At 34.0% G+C, this 17,454-nt stretch overlaps 3 protein-coding genes and 5 pseudogenes across 8 annotated transcripts, besides 5 other annotated features; 6 read left to right on the top strand and 2 right to left on the bottom strand.

Annotated features, from left to right (window-relative positions):
• Window positions 1–12,726: part of a mobile genetic element that runs on past the window's edge.
• On the top strand, window positions 3,092–5,764 carry TVAGG3_0016830 (annotated as a pseudogene). Its single transcript has one exon. A coding segment is annotated over exon 1 (2,673 nt).
• TVAGG3_0016820 (uncharacterized protein) lies at window positions 6,535–6,771 on the top strand (the record flags this gene model as incomplete). Its single annotated transcript, XM_001313995.1, has 1 exon — window positions 6,535–6,771. One exon carries the CDS (start codon window positions 6,535–6,537, stop codon window positions 6,769–6,771), a length of 237 nt encoding a protein of 78 aa, XP_001314000.1.
• On the top strand, window positions 7,474–7,996 carry TVAGG3_0016810 (annotated as a pseudogene). Its single transcript has one exon. A coding segment is annotated over exon 1 (523 nt).
• Window positions 8,102–8,951, bottom strand: TVAGG3_0016800 (annotated as a pseudogene). Its single transcript has one exon. A coding segment is annotated over exon 1 (850 nt).
• On the bottom strand, window positions 8,976–9,215 carry TVAGG3_0016790 (uncharacterized protein; the record flags this gene model as incomplete). The annotated part of the gene is made up of 1 exon (XM_051220051.1): window positions 8,976–9,215. The coding sequence occupies one exon, from the start codon at window positions 9,213–9,215 to the stop codon at window positions 8,976–8,978; it is 240 nt and encodes a 79-aa protein (XP_051105037.1).
• Window positions 9,261–9,691, top strand: TVAGG3_0016780 (annotated as a pseudogene). Its single transcript has one exon. A coding segment is annotated over exon 1 (431 nt).
• On the top strand, window positions 10,694–11,290 carry TVAGG3_0016770 (uncharacterized protein; the record flags this gene model as incomplete). Its single annotated transcript, XM_051220050.1, has 1 exon — window positions 10,694–11,290. One exon carries the CDS (start codon window positions 10,694–10,696, stop codon window positions 11,288–11,290), a length of 597 nt encoding a protein of 198 aa, XP_051105036.1.
• TVAGG3_0016760 lies at window positions 11,321–11,752 on the top strand (annotated as a pseudogene). The gene has a single exon. A coding segment is annotated over exon 1 (432 nt).
• Window positions 12,046–12,726: a terminal%2Cinverted (terminal inverted repeat of Maverick transposon ID:TVAGG3_0016750).
• Window positions 12,727–12,947: a mobile genetic element.
• A 1,220-nt stretch (window positions 12,948–14,167) lies between these two features.
• Window positions 14,168–16,016: a mobile genetic element.
• Window positions 16,017–16,728: 712 nt separating this feature from the next.
• Window positions 16,729–16,891: a mobile genetic element.
• Window positions 16,892–17,454: the final 563 nt, after the last annotated feature.

Below are 17,454 nucleotides of genomic sequence, written 5' to 3'. Positions count from 1 at the left end.
TTAGATCTAACCATCTACCCTAAACATTATTTTTGCTGAATTCAACAACAAAATGAACGAGGTCAGGATGTATGCAAATACCTTTGAATTCATTCATAAATGCCTTAGTAAGCTCATAAAATGTTTGTTTTGAGGTTGAGCCACTTTTGGCTCGACCGTATTCTTTCAACCAAAACTCAAGAATTTTCCTGCGTGAATTTTGTATAAAAAGCAACCGTCTGAATTCAGGCGATTGCTATATTCTTCACAAAATGCCTTATAATACTCTTCGTTCTACAAAGCAAGCATATCATTGGTTTGAAAACCAACAGATAAAAGAAATTTTAGAAGAATTTCCTCATATGATTGCTTCCCTCGGAAAACCGAGAGAAGAGATTCCGTATGAAAATTCAAGAGGGTAGAAAAGAGGGTAGAAATGAGGTTAGATCTAACATTCTAACATAAACATTATTTTGGGTCATTTACGCTCATTATGATGAAGAAGTCATGACAAAACATTTACGTTCATGTTTGACAAAACATATACGATGAAGTCATGACAAAACATTTACGTTCATGTTTGACAAAGAATATACGCTCATTACGATGAAGAAATCATGACAAAACATATACGCTCATTACGATGAAGAAATCATGAAAATTCATGAGGTGAGAAAAGAGGTGAGAAAAGAGGTGAGAAAAGAGGTGAGATCTCACCTAAACATTATTTTTGGATCATTTACACTCATTACGATGAAGAAGTTTCGACAAATCATTTACACTCATTACGACGAAGAAGTCTTGACAAATCATAAACGAAGAAATCATGACAAAACATGTACGAAGAAGTTTCGACAAAACATTTACGTTCATGTTTGACAAAACATATACGATGAAGAAATCATGAAAATTCATGAGGTGAGAAAAGAGGTGAGAAAAGAGGTTAGATCTAACATTCTAACATAAACATTATTTTTGGATCATTTACGCTCATTATGATGAAGAAGTCATGACAAATCATTTACGATGAAATCATGACAAAACATTAACGTAAACATTTATTTCCTGTGTTGTTGTCAAAATGTCATGTTGTCACACTTTTTCAGAGAAGTTAAATGACCGAGTGACACATGGTGACGTAGTGACACCTAAAAACCATCTACCCTAAACATTATTTTTGCTGAATTCAACAACAAAATGAACGAGGTCAGGATGTATGCAAATACCTTTGAATTCATTCATAAATGCCTTAGTAAGCTCATAAAATGTTTGTTTTGAGGTTGAGCCACTTTTGGCTCGACCGTATTCTTTCAACCAAAACTCAAGAATTTTCCTGCGTGAATTTTGTATAAAAAGCAACCGTCGGAATTCAGACGGTTGTTATATTCTTCACAAAACATTTACGTTCATTACGATGAAATCATGACAAAACATATACGATTAAATCATGACAAAACATATACGAAGAAGTCTTGACAAAACATTTACGCTCATTACGATGAAGAAGTCATGACAAAACATATACGATTAAATCATGACAAAACATATACGAAGAAGTTTTGACAAAACATATACGTTCATTACGAAGAAGTCATGACAAAACATATACGATTAAATCATGACAAAACATATACGAAGAAGTCTTGACAAAACATATACGAAGAAGTCTTGACAAAACATATACGATTAAATCATGACAAAACATATACGAAGAAGTCTTGACAAAACATTTACGATGAAGTCTTGACAAAACATTTACGATGAAGAAGTCATGACAAAACATATACGATTAAATCATGACAAAACATATACGAAGAAGTCTTGACAAAACATATACGTTCATTACGAAGAAGTCATGACAAAACATATACGATTAAATCATGACAAAACATATACGATTAAATCATGACAAAACATATACGATTAAATCATGACAAAACATATACGAAGAAGTTTTGACAAAACATGTACGAAGAAGTCTTGACAAAACATTTACGCTCATTACGATGAAGAAGTCATGACAAAACATATACGATGAAGAATCATGAAAATTCATGAGGTGAGAAAAGAGGTGAGAAAAGAGGTGAGATCTCACCTCTTCACCTAAAATATATTTTTGGATCATTTACGCTCATTACGATGAAAAAGTCTTGACAAAACATTTACGATGAAATCATGACAAAACATTACGATGAATCATGACAAAACATTTACGATGAATCATGACAAAAATTTATGTTATACGTAATGTTAGTCATGAATGTTTGTCCTACGTGTTGGCGTTAGTGTTGAAAAATAATGTTTGTCCTACATGAAGCCGTACAAGCGTTTGAATTTGTTTATGCATAAGATTACTCTCTTGTTTTCTGTATCTATCATAGAAACATAAGCAGCACCTGTTTTTTGTAAAGTTTATATGAAGTTTTTCGATAGTTAAGACCTGTATAATAATAGAATGCGTCTTCATTCTCAACATAGTAGTAGAACTCAAAACGAATGCTTACCATAATCTGTTATTTCAACAGCTTCGTCAGATATTTCATCAACGAACTCATAAACTATATCGCCATACTTGCTTTTATTTCTATTGTTTTCAGATTTAGAAACAACCGAAGGTTTGAGATTCTGTTTGTCCGTTCTATCATGATTTATATGGTCTATTTCTTTCAAATTGTTTGGATTTTCAATCCACTGTTCTGCAATAATTCTATGCTTTAAATGTGTTTTGTTGTTTAAACTAAGCTCAATATAACCATGATTATTTAAGCATTCACTCTTAATATGTTTGTTTTTCTTTCGACGAATAGTAAAAGGATATGTCGTACAAATCTCATAATCTTCATGATTTCTCAATGTTTCCCATTGAGTTTGTTCCCCACTAACGTTCTCATTGACGTCCTCATATTTCTTCCTCACTGAACTCGTCAATATTTTCACTAGCTCCTTCTGTAATGTTTTCATCGGCATTGTCATTGACTTCTTCTGTAATGTTAGATGTTGTTGTTTCGCTCATGTTCTTTCACTAATGTTAAAAGTTATGTTGTACGAATTTTGAACAGAATTTAGAGCAGTTATGAAACAATGAAGTACTTTTACGCTATTGAAAGGAACTATGAGAGTGAAGTACATGACAGCAATGACAAAAGGAACTAATATCAAACCTAATGAAATCGCTCACGAGGACATAGAGCTTAACAAGTACTTTGTGGAGTATCTTATAAGTGAAGAGTATGTAAGACCTTACTTCATGTTTGACAGCATGAATGAGGATGTTATTTCATGGTTAAAGAATATAAGCAATGTTTTCGGTAAGTACGTCATAGATGACAAAGGTCTTGTTGTATTTTATGAGACAGCAATACGAACACAGGAACTAATGGATATTATGCATTCAACAGCAAAGAAAGGATTTAGTACTATTGGCATGAATGAACATTGCAGGAATGACATATACAACCTATGCTCACGAAAGCCTTACACAAAAGCAATACAAATGATAGAACATAAGCGACTAAGGTCAGCAAATGAAATCATTACTGTCAGTGGTTATGAAAGAACTGTTAGCAAAGATGAGTGGAAACAGCTATTCATATTAAGGAAGGACGTTGCTGAACTAGTTAAACCTGTTGCACAAACATTGTTTCAGATAAGACCAGCAATGACTAAGAACCCTTTGACTTTAGTCAATGAGACCATAGAGGTTGAAGATAATGACATGAAAGAACTAGGAATGAATGAGAGAAGTTGTGAAGGATGTTTGAGTCAAAACACATGGTTCTTCAGAGCTGTTAAGAAACTTAGTAAAGAACGACAGAAATATTTTATAGAGAAGTATTGCAAAGGATGTGTAAATGAATTGCTTGAAATAGAACTTAGAGACACTTTCACACTAAAGGACTTGAGAAGAAATAAGTACATGAGTGAAGAAGGTATTGACATAGCTAGTGTTATAAATGACTTAAGAAGATGTGTTGTCGTTATTGACGGAGCACGTATGACATATCTAGTGAAAGATTATGATGGAATACGAGACACAACAACACTTGTGTCAGTAGATAGCAAGGAATTCAATAAGCTCATGAAGAGTATTTATGTAGGACGTATTGAGGAGAAGGATGTGAACGCACTGATGATTTATGAAGCGGGTCAGAACAAGAACTATCTTATGAAGTCAGGCATGAGATTCTTTGACGAAAGAGATGACATTTACAGCTATTTCAGAGGATATGAGTATGAGGTACTGAATGAAGTAGATGAGAACGTTATTGAAGGATATTTGAAACATGTTCACGATGTCATATGTAATGAGGATGAAGAGCTTTATGAGTATGTTTTGAACTGGTTCGCCTACATCGTTCAAAATCCTTGTGGAAAGACTGGAACAGTACTTTTGTTAATAGGAAAGCAAGGAACTGGTAAGAATGTACTTAGTAATGTTCTATGCGAGCTCATTAGCAAGTACGCCAACAATAATATAACGGCAATAGAGAATGTGGTTGGTAGATTCAATGCTGCTATTGAGAACATGAAGCTCATCGTATGCAATGAACTAAGCTCATGCGATACGTCTAAGGTCATGAACCACGACGCACTAAAGTCAATAGTAACAGAGACTCAGTTGGACTTAAATCAGAAGTGTCAGCCAGTAAGAAAGATAGAGAATGTTTGTAATATCATCATGATATCTAACAACTTCAACTCAGTAAAGATTGACAAAGACGACAGAAGATTTGTTGTCATTGACGTAAGCAGCAGATACAAAGGAAATTACGAATATTTCTCAAATCTCATTGAAAGCTTTAATGAAGAGTTTTATTCAAACTTACTGACGTACTTCATGAAGAAAGATTTAAGTGAATTTGATGTAAGGAAGATACCATTCACCAGGGCTAAACAAGAACTCATCGAAATGAACAAAACACCTTACCAAATGTTTTACGAGGAGTTCTATGAAAAAGTTTGTATCCGGATGGAATTGTACAGAGTGCTATAGAAGATATAAAGAATTTGCGAAAGGAGAATGAATTCTTTGCATGTAGTTCAAATGTATTTGGTGGCAAGATGAGAGAATTTGTGAAGAGAAGTAGAAAGCGAGACGGTTCTGCAAGAAGTTATATTTACGAAGCAAGTATGATATTAGAAGGTCGTGGAAGAAAGAAACAGTGAATTATGAGGAAGTGCTTGAAAAAATTCATGGAGTACATGGGAAGCAATATAAATACAACAAAGACATAATACAGTGAGTTTAAGTACTACTGTGAACAGCATGAGATTGAAGTAATGAGTAAAGGAGACTTTGAAACGTTATGAAAGACAGTGAGGAGGTCATACATGAATGCAATGATGAAATAGTTCATGAGAACAGTGAGGAGGTCATACATGAATGCAATGATGAAATAGTTCATGAGAACAGTGAGGAGGTCATACATGAATGCAATGATGAATAGTTCATGAGAACAGTGAGGAGGTCATACATGAATGCAATGATGAAATAGTTCATGAGAACAGTGAGGAGGTCATACATGAGAACAGTGATGAAATAGTTCACAATGTCGTTCGTGAAGAAGCCATTGCAACAAAGAATGAGATAAAGGATTTCATAGAACTTAACAAGGAGGAGTTTAAAGAAGGCTATGAAGTGAAAAGATGTGAAGAAGATTTCTTGGCGTATTTGAAGAAAAAGAGACTAAAACCAATGGCTCAAAATAAGTTTCAATCGATGTTTGAAAAGAAACGTTTGAGCTATGGTGGTGTAAGAAGCACATATTACTTTGTTAAGAAGTGAGGACATTTATTTTTGTCGTTAGTGTTGGAGTTTGTGTTTGTTGTTAGTGTTTGTCATTTGTGCTGAGGTTAGTACTTGTCGTTAGTGTTGGAGTTTGTGTTTGTTGTTAGTGTTTGTCATTTGTGCTGAGGTTAGTACTTGATGTTAGTGTTGGAGTTTGTGTTTGTTGTTAGTGTTTGTCATTTGTGCTGAGGTTAGTACTTGATGTTAGTGTTGGAGTTTGTGTTTGGTGTTAGTGAGAGAATAAATTAAATCATGAACTTTGCCATGGTTTCTGTCCCTAGTAGTTTTCATTAAGTTCTGGAAATAATGAAAGTCATAAACTTTGCCATGGTCTCTGTCCCTAGTAGTTTTCATTATCTCACAGAGTTAATGAAAGTCATACTTTCTATCAGATGAAGCATGTAGATGAACATAATGAAAGTTAGTGGGTTTGCCACGAGTTATGAATAAAATATTGGCATATTAGATGAGATAGCTGATGAAACAGATGAAGATAAATTAAATCTTGGACTTTGCCACACTCTGTCCCTAGTTCCTCAAAATCCTTGACAACGTTGCTTAGAAATTTTGGTTCAAAACCTCATCTGATTTTAATCTGTTATGCTACCTGTTAAGTTTCGCGAGATTATAAATGTCATGGAGTTATATAAAAAGGAGGGACAGCTAGGGACACTGGAAGTACTTATAAGGCTATCTGTTAAGATTGCATGAAATACTAAAAAGTCATGAAATCCATTATCGCTGTGCTAGCTTCACCTTAGAGTAAAATGACAAATAAAGTCACTGAAGCAATGAAACAAAAGTTTTTGGTAGAATACATTAAATCAGGAACTATTCCAGAAGGTTTTTACATTCATACTATGAAGGATGGTAGAGTTCAGTTTAGAAAGATAAAGCAACCATTAGATAGAGAAGGTATATTAAGGAAGATTAAACTTCATGAGGACAACATTGCTGAACTTAAGAAGAAGTTAGAAGAGTTGGAGAAAGGAAGAGAGTTATAAAGCAATGAATTCAACAGGGTGAAAAAACAGGTGAAAAAAGAGGTGAGATCTCACCACTTCACCTAAATTTATTTTTGTGCTATGTTTTCATACGCGTGAAGGTAGTAATATCATTTATTTTTAAGTTTATTTTTTTAAAATTATTTTTTATTTTATTTTTATATAAATGACGAAAACTATTGAGATAACAAACTACAACGGTCATGAGTTCAAGAATTTGTTCTTCGTTCCTCGTGAAAATACATTCTATCAGATACGAGGGAGAAAGGGTAAAGTTAGTTTGAGCGTTTATGAAGAATGAAGAATGGAAAGTTTATACAAGCATACGATACAAACGGTAAACGTGTTTCATTAGCTTTGTCAAAACTTACAGGTATAAACTATGACAGTGATTTTGACCTATATGAAGAAGAAAGTGAGTCAGAAGATTATGAGCTGTTATGTGAAGCACAGCAATGGGAGGAGTTGCAATACTTTTGTAAGTGAGAACGTTTATTTTTACATTAGTGAAGTCGTTTGTGAAAACGTTAGTGAAGTGAAGTGGTTGGCGGCTTTGTAAATATTTAAGGTTAAGTTAGTGTTGTCGTTTGTGTTGTAAAATATACGTTACTGGTTTTGTAAATATTTAAGGTTAAGTGGTGTACGGAGGCGCGCAGTGCCTCAGTACACGACTTAGGTATACTAACTACTGAGGACTTAGGAATGGACATCTTTTATAGCGATACGGACAGTATGCATCTCTACAATGAAGATATCCCTCGTTTAGCTGAAGAGTTTGAGAAACGTTATGGAAGAGTTCTCATTGGTAAAAACCTTGGTCAATTTCATAGCGACTTTGCAGAAATCACAAAAGATAAACAAAGTTTAGCATACAAGTCAATATTTTGTGGAAAGAAGACTTACATAGACTTACTCACGAATGATTTAAATGAAGTTGCATTCACTGCAGAATGAAAGGCGTGAAGCAAGATGTTATTGCTTTAACCGCTAATGAAATGTTTCCTGACTCTGTTCAGTGTTTCTATGATGAAGATAAAGGTTTAATGGTTCCGCAAGGAAAATTTGACAAAGACTCTGAGTTCAGTGTTATGAAGTTATATAAGCACTTTATGACGGTCAAGAGATTGCATTCGACTTGTGTAAGTCTTCTAGTCCTTGCTTTGCTGAAAAGTTTAACTTTTCTATTCAGACTAAGACTTCATTCATAAGAAAGCTTAAGTTCTGAGAACATGAATGAGAAAAATAATGAGGTCATTTATTTTTGTCAGCAGTGAGACCATTCATGATAAAAATAAGCCGCTAGCGGCAAGGGCGAAGCCCATGTGGTCATTTACAATACTGCGATGGTAGAGTTTAAGAGTTGTGCTTCAATGTAGAGACAGTCCTTATGGTCTGGAGGTAAGAACACTGGTGCTTTATGGTCATGAGTGGAGAACATGTCTATCCAAAACTCACGATTGAAGCCAGTTAATTTAAGTATTTAGGATTTGCAGTGTAGTTCTTGTATGACCAATGAACTCATTTTCAACTCCCTTACTTAAGTTTGAATATAATATAGCTTGCTTTCTATCCAAATGCCAGGTGTTACAATCTTTGAAAATTCATTTTTCCTCGGAAGCATTGCATCATAATTGAAAACATTTTTGAAATCATCACTTGGTTCAAGATTTGAAATCTTATACGTAATGGATTTTCTTTCTCTTTAGCGACTTCATTGAATGGTGAGAATACAACAAACTGACAGTCATGAGTTCCATCTTCATTTTCATTAAATTCATAATGAAAGTCTATAAGTTGTGGCTGATACCTTCTTCTTTCAGTTGTGCAAGAAACTCACGTAAAGGCTGTAAAGTTTGTACTTCAATGTTAAACTTTTTCTCGAACATTTCATTAAATGAAATCATACATTGCAACAATGTTGTATCGTCTTTAAAGTATTTGTATATGTGAATGTTTTGGGCGCTTAAAGACTGTTCGTCATTTTCTATCTCGACTTGAAGTATAAAGTCAACCTTTCTGAAAGCACGTGTTATATACATAGATGTTATGCCAATGTACTTCTCTTCATTTATGTTCACAATCCAGTCTGTTGGAAACTTAAACGTTACTCTGTTCCCCTTTATTTTGACGTCAGGGTTTTCACTACTGAACGCAACAGATAAAGGTATTTGTCTATACATTTAATTCGGATAAAAATAAACCATTTACTCTTTCTTTGCTTTTGCTTCTTCTCTAGCTTTCTTCGCCAGCAAACGTGGGTTCTTTTGTCTTCCAGCAGCTAATGCAGCAAGTTGTTTTTCACTAAGTTTTCTCTTTGGTCTCTCTGGCTTTTGTTCTTGTTTTTGTTCCTTCAGTTCGGATAAAATTTGCTCACGAATTTCTTTCTTCAATGCTTCAACATCTATGACCCCTTGGGTCTTGTCCGTAGGGCTTGTCTGAGTCATTTGACTGCAGATAAAAAACAAAATTAAAACTTTAACCGATGTAAAATGAGCTTGTCAAAATCAGAGCGAGAGTCTATTATATTAAATGACGCAAGAGGAATAAACATCCTTTCTATTACGTAAGTCAGAGTAAAGATGGTAAAATATACGTAAGAAAAAGAAAAGTTCCATTAGCGAATGCAGAAAGCGACAACATTAAGGTGTATGGCAAGGGTGAAGTCCACGAAGCCCATGTTAAGCCTTCTATTCAAACTGAAAAGTCAATAGAACCAGAAGAAAAGAAGCCAGATGTACTTTCAATAACGAACCAAGAGCTTATTGCAAAGTTCGTGAATTTCATTGAAAAACAAACCGAGTCAAAGAATCCTGACCCCAGTGAAGAAGTTGAGACAAAAGAGAATGTACAGTTCATTGAAAATGTCAAGAAACAACTTCCACCACGAATGCCAAGAAGAAGAGTGAGCATAATGAAGTAAATAGATATTTTTATCTGAAGTAAATACATGCAGAACGAACAGCTAAACGAATTTACTCCAGCAGAGCATATTCATCAGATTCGCTCATATTTCGATATCATAGACAATGCAGTTCAATTGGTGACACTAATAGAAAATATTCTGACGCAAAGATTCCATCACAACCTGAACTGCTAAAGATAACACATGGGTAACATTCAATCTCTCACCTCCTGGTGAAAATATGTTGGACCTTTACAATACATTCATTACGTATAAAATGGAAGGTCAATTTATTGTAGATAAAGAAATTGGTTCAGGTTCCAATAAAACAAACCCACCAGGATTTTGGATTGGTTTCGATGACGCTTTCTATGCAGTTGCTGGATATCAAATCCTTGCAAATGGTCGTATCGTATATTCTCAAGACAACGCAAGAGAAGAAGCATATATAAATTCAAACTCACAAACTACCGAACAAATAAAGAAAGTAGATGTTTTCTCAAAGACTCGACATGAAGATGTATGGAGTCATTCGGGAACATGCAGAACAGGACAAATTGTTAGTGGTCCAATTACAGCAGGAAAATCATTTGATTTTAAGCTTCGTTTAAGAATTCCTGTTAGAAGATTCCTTCCATTAGAAGCTATTCGATTTATTCCAGCTTTTGCAGGAAACATTCAGCTTAAAGTAAAGTTCAGTAGCGACGCCTTACAATGCACATCTATATCTGTAAATGATATCATTGCTTTCAATCCAACTCTTAAAGTTGCATTTGCTTCAGATTCAAATCCACCGACAAATAAATTTGTTCCATGGAATGAACCATTCACTATGATAACGAAGGCAGTAGAAGCTAGTGGAAAGTTACTATTACAACTGTAACCCAGCAACTATTTCGAACAAAGATGGATTTTAATGAATGTTTCATTCATCCAAAGTCATTCTCTTTAGACCCTAACATTTATACAGAACTTGTAGAACATTATACAAACGAGGCTTTATGTTTTCCTGTTAAAGTTATGGATTGGATTCCTATGGACGGTTCATTCTCAAAGAATACAGATAGTTCAAGTGCAACATTTACAGCAGCTTATACGCCTATTAATGTTAAAAGTATTTGGGCACTATTTAGAAAGAAAGACAACTATTATGTTAATTTTGAGAACCCTAAGTTTAAATATCTTCAGCTTTCCATGGGAGCTTATGGAAATATGCCTGCAGAACCCGAAAAATCATATGGACCTGTATTTTATGAAATGGTTGCGAACGCCTGCAATACAAACAATGATATGATAGGATTTAATGAAGATGTTATGAGGTCATTGGTGGATGATGGTAGTGTGGAACATAAATGGGATAGCTATGACAACACACATTTCTTATGTGGTTTTCCAACAGAAGTGGACTTTTGCTTCCAGCAAGGTCAAACATCTACTGCTCCAATAACATACAAATTGTCTGTTAAAGGACCTATTGAACTAGCAACTGAAAATGTACCAAAGCCACTTATTGGATTTATGAGGGATTGTTGCTTTGCCATTCAGGTGCGTGCTAATGGCATCCCCATAATAAGATTAGATGACTATAACTTAGCTACGGACGACAGTGAGGAATAAAGGATGAACGTTTATTTTTAAAGCTTATAAATGAGTTCTTCATCAAGCTCTCGTGAACCTTCACCATCTATGAAACAAACTTTACCAAACGATTATGGAGCACCTATTGAATATTTCTTACGAGCTGCACAATGGCAAAGAGCAGTCTCACCAAGGTTAGGTGTTCCACCAGCTCCTGTCAAAAATAGCATTTGGTCAAGTCCTTATATAAAATATGGTCTCCCACTAGGTTTGCTAGCTACAGCAGGAGCAGTTATGATGTTGAAAAGAAATAAAGCAAATGTTGTAAATATACTGAAGTAGCTGAAGTTAAACAAACTCCAACACCTTCGCCAAAACCAACACCTTCACAAACAACACCTTCAATGACTCCTGAACCTATGAAAGTACAAACTCCTGTTCAAAAGTCAACTCCTAAACCGACTCCAACATTTAAACCAGAACCTACTCCTCAAATAAATCGTAAAACTCCTGCGTTTCCTTACTGAAAAAATAACGTTATTTTTATTTAATATTAAAATTTTTATTTGATTGAAATGACAAATAAAGTCACTGAAGCAATGAAACAAAAGTTTTTGGTAGAATACATTAAATCAGGAGCGGTTCCAGAAGGTTTTTACATTCATACTATGAAGGATGGTAGAGTTCAGTTAGAAAGATAAAGCAACCATTAGATAAAGAAGGAATTTTGAGAAAGATTAAACTTCATGAGGACAACATTGCTGAACTTAAGAAGAAGTTAGAAGAGTTGGAGAAAGGAAGAGAGTTATAAAGCAATGAATTCAACAGGGTGAAAAAACAGGTGAAAAAAGAGGTGAGATCTCACCACTTCACCTAAATTTATTTTTGTGCTATGTTTTCATACGTGTGAGGGTGGTGATATCATTAATTTTTAAGTTTATTTTTATTTTATTTTTATTTTATTTTATATAAATGACGAAAACTATTGAGATAACAAATTACAACGGTCATGAGTTCAAGAATTTGTTCTTCGTTCCTCGTGAAAAGACATTCTATCAGATACGAGGGAGAAAGGGTAAAGTTAGTTTGAGCGTTTATGACAACAAACATAATGGGAGATATATAAAAGCAATAGATACAAACGGTAAGCGTGTTTCATTAGCTTTGTCAAAACTTACTAACATTTATTTTGACAGTGACTTTGACCTATATGAAGAAGAAAGTGAGTCAGAAGATTATGAGCTGTTATGTGAAGCACAGCAATGGGAGGAGTTGCAATACTTTTGTAAGTGAGAACGTTTATTTTTTACATTAGTGAGGTGAAGTGGTTGGCGGCTTTGTAAATATTTAAGGTTAAGTTAGTGTTGTCGTTTGTGTTGTAAAATATACGTTAACGGTTTTGTAAAGTGTTAAATTCACATATAATGGGTAAGGAGGCGCGCAGTGCCTCAGTACCCATGATAGGGATACTAACTTTGTTATCGTATTTTCACTAACAGACCATGCAAATGCAATAGGGATAAGTCTATTATTTGGTGCAGGTGTACCAATAATGAGTAAGTTTCCTTTTTTAATACAAAATAAAAACGTTCCATCAATTTGAATTATTCCGCAAAAAGCTTGTGTTTGCATGTAAAAATGAGTTATTGGAGGAATTACAATAAATGAATAAATTTGAAAGTCTTTTGAATTTTCAAGAGATAAATAATGTTTAGGGTGAAGAGTAAGATCTCACCTGTTTTTCAACGGCTGTTTTTTCACCCCCGTGAATTTTCATAGAATTTATCAACAAAGACCGAAAAATAATGTTTTAGGGTAGAAGGGTTAGAATGCCTAACCTTGTTTTCTCACACTGCTTTTCTCACCTCATGAATTTTCACGTCGAATTTTCAATGAATTTTCCACGGCAATTTCCTTAAGACAGACAAAAATAAAGTTAACGTTTTATTTTTATTTATTTTTTTATTTGTATGTAAGAAGCAAGAAATGTCAGTCGAAGCAAAAAAGCATTCAACGAACAAAATCTAATGCGAAACATTCCACAATAAGGCACTTATAACGGTATTGAAGTCTTACCGTAGAGACAAGGATGGTTACATTAAATGCAAGCAAATATGTGTTGTGTCAGCAGTTTAGGAAAGACTTTAGAAAGTTGTTGGAAATAAAGTCCTGGGAAGAGATTATAAGGGGCATTTTGTGAAGAATATAGCAACCGTCTGAATTCCGTGCGGTTGCTTTTTATCAATTCATGGCAGGAATTCCGCCTGATGAAATCAACAGGTTAGAGGATACGTAATGTTAGACGCCAAGAACTTATAAACTATATAGGCAATGTTGGGACAATTCACCAAAATATTGCCCATAGCAAGTTGGAAAAATTATGGAACTGCCATAGACAAGAAAGTTCATAGAGAAGTTAGATGAAGAAGCAACTCGAAAGATCACAGTAAGAGAATGCTAAACACTTTGTTCGAAGCAAGAAGTTGGAAAAATGTGCGAAAAAAACATTAGAACAGTGACGTGAGAATGTATGGTTATAGAAGATTCTCCATACGACTAGACCAAATGGGAACAAGAAGATTTAAAGAGAGAATTTTAGAAATATTGAACTCGCTAAGATAGCATTTGAAAGCTGCAAAAAGAAGTTAAAAGTGGGGTCGTTTGTTACAAAAAATATTGTGAGTACAATGAACGAAAGTGTTACTCTTCACTTCGTCAAAAAAATAACAGTTATCTACATGAAAAAAGTGTGCATTTTTTGTATTTTTTTTTGTATTTGACGAGAATGTTTAGGTGAAGAGGTGAGATCTCACCTGTTTTTTGCACCCCGTGAAATTTTCATGAATTTCTTAAAGACAGAAAAAAATAAAAAGTTAGTTTTATTTTGATTTATTTTTTTATGTTTGTATAAAAGATATGATTTCCAACAATGCAGCACCAACAACAATTCATAACACACAGCACAAACTCGTTAGTCTGAATCCACACATCTATGTTAGTTAGAGATGAAAAAACTTCATTCCTTCTTCATTTACTTTCGAAACAGAAAATACAAAGAATAAAGCAAGAACTTTTAACAAGTTAATTTAGAGCTGTAAGCCGCAACAGGAATGAAAAGAAAAATGAAGAATATCTTTATGAAATGCCCAGGACATTATTGACGCATTTACCCCATAATTGGCCTGAAAATCCAACAGCAAAAAACTAACTATTCCAATGAATTGCGAGACGAAAAATTGAAGTTAAAGTTAGCTGATTCAGTAGAAATAAGAAGTTCATACGTTAAAGTAAATTATGATTCCTTGGTTTTTCATTGCCAACCCATAAAGTTATCGGAGCAAAGATTGGCGACATGTTTTCATAAACATTTCTGACCATAATATAATCTGAGGAGTTTAAGACTTAACGATAACATTTTGTTTCATTAGTTGCAAATGTGTTTGCGGGAAATCAAGAGATAAAGATCAGAAGAGGCAAAGTATGGAACGAACAACATAAGACCCGCTTATGTTGAGATGAAGAAGAGGGCAATGGACGCCTTTTAGTTGTTTTAGGCTGGTTTTATTTCAAATGTAATATACGCAAAAAATGAAAAGGCCGCAATGTTTGCAATAATGGTACAAGCAGGAATAAGAAAATATAGCTACTCAGTCAAAGAGATAGAACGTATGCGAACGACTATGCAGACTTAAAGAAAAGAACAGCAGAAAGCCAGCAGAAGATAAAATGGACATGTTAGCATTTCTAGAAGCAAAAACTATCGCAACAAGCAGAAGATTTCCTTCTGTCTGACGTCAAGAAGCAAGTATAAAAGAACCTTCGGTATTGTTTAAAACTTTTTGACATACTGGACAGAGAGAAATAGAAGCCTACGTAATGTTTAGGATTTCAAAATACATCGTACAATTCATGTATAAACGCCTTGTGAAAAAAGAGGTGAAAAAAGAGGTGAAAAAACACGGTGAGATCTCACCTCTTTCTACCTCATTATATTTTTTGGGTCAAAGCTTCCCGACGAGAGAAAAAGATTCGCTCATTCGGCTAAGATTCCAAAATGTAAAAACATATTGATTTCGGCTGAGAAAAACAGCAAACCCTTCTTCCAGCCTGACGGAACAAAGAAATAAAGAGAAATAAAGTAAATCTTTTTATTTATTCCGTGGAAGATAGAGGGCACGTTTTAATGCACACTTTTTAATTCACGACAAACAAGACAAACAAAGAAAATAAGAAAATACGGCGACCTGTCGCGGTTCGAACCGACCCTACCCGCATAACACACACCTTTAGTACCACTGTGCTTACTAGCCTGTCGACATAAGATCTTTAATAAATTGCATATTTTGACCGTAAATTTATTTTCCATTCTGGCTTCGGCACCGCATAAGATTATTCGATACAGTGTTTGTAAGGACATTCATTCTAACACTTCTTTTCTATTTGCATCGTTAATGCTTGCGTTATTTTTTTCAATAACTCGTCTGTATTCTCATCATCTCCAAGCATGTGTTGGGTAATTCACACGTTTAAAATTATTTCATTCTGTTTAAACCAATTTTTTATTACATACATTTTGATTAGTGTTGATTCACTTCTGTTAATGATAACGGTCAATATTCTTTCATACGTAAGTGAAGACAAAATGCGTTCGTACCTTCAATCTTAAAGCTTAAAGAACTTTCAACACACAGTTTTTGTGGTCATGTCCAGTGCGCTTCAATGAGATAGTATTCGAAGTCGAGTCAATTAATCTTTTTAAAGTCATTTCATACAGGATAAAATTTAATGTTGTGAAGAATAGTGTTTATTCAGAAAAAATAACGCTAATTTTATTTTTTATTTATTTTTTTATTTTGTTATGTAAAAGACAGTAATGACAACATTAGAGAACAAAACAATTGCTATCGTTCATTGAAGCCATAAATGAAGAATACGAGTACATACCAAATTATAACAAAACAACTTCGCCTCATTCGTTTCGGTCAAAGATGACATGTACCAAAATGCAAAGTATAATGAATGCTCTTCGTTCTACAAAGCAAGCATATCATTGGTTTTGAAAACCAACAGACAAAAGAACTTTTAGAAGAATTTCCTCATATGATTGCTTCCCTCGGAAAACCGAGAGAGAGATTCCGTACGAAAATCGCCAAGAATTTGGCTCCTGGTTTGAAAGGTTATTATGTCATGAGACTTTTAAGTAAACGCTGTAGCAATGTGGGCTTCACCTCGTTATGCTTGTTATATTTCATGATGTTAGATGAAGCTATATAAAGGCAGAACGTGGAGAGATGGAAAAGAAACTTCAAGCAAAAGATAGAAGTCATTGAATCCAAAGACAAAAGCATACAGAAAAGAATACCGGCGTTCAGTACAAAAGGAAAGGAAAAGAGTTATAAGTATATGATATATACTGAAGAGTTGAGAAAGAAGAAGAAGAAGATATGGTTATGTTGCATTTAGTGAGAAGAAACAACAAGAGCTTTTAGCGACCTCGCTAAGATATAATAAATCTGACAGAAAATGGTTTCTATGCGTGAAAACTTACCGATTTCAATGACACCGAATGAGGCAAATGAAAGGAAATATGTCAAAATACTCTTCCTCAAACACACTATGAATAAAGGTTGACAATACTTACATTCAAAGAAGACTTACCATTATGAAGGAAAAATAACAGAATATTCGATAACTTCAAACAGTAGAGAAAAAGAAAATCTAAGCTAATTTTTATTTTTTTATAAAATTTTATCTCATATGAAAGAACATGAATTTAGAATATTCGGAACTCATGACAGAAGAAGAGAACGAACAACATGTAAAAGATTATGCAAAATTTCTGAAGACATACAAAGCATTTAAACAATATCTAAATGCTTCTAAAGATTATGCAAAATTTCTGAAGGTATATAAAGCTTATGAAAAAGCGTATGAAAAGTTTATACATTGGGGAATTGTTGTAAAATATCGATATGAAGACTAACCAAAAAATATATTTTGCTTAAATAGCTTCAGGGTCTATTTCTTCAACCATTTCACTTCCTTCGTCAATGTCAATAGAAGCTTCTTCAACTTTGGTAAGAATTTGTATAACATCTTTTGTTCGTTATTGTCTCAGAGATGAAGGATAATATTTCACATTTGTTTCACCCTTCTTATATTCTTTCTGTTCGGAAAGATTCATAGCAATACTGAAGAAGTCA

Source organism: Trichomonas vaginalis, chromosome IV, assembly GCF_026262505.1.
Source record: "Trichomonas vaginalis G3 chromosome IV, whole genome shotgun sequence".
NCBI classification, from domain to species: domain Eukaryota; phylum Parabasalia; order Trichomonadida; family Trichomonadidae; genus Trichomonas; species Trichomonas vaginalis.
Note: the sequence above shows the minus strand (reverse complement) of the source record. Positions and strands in the feature narration are given on the sequence as shown.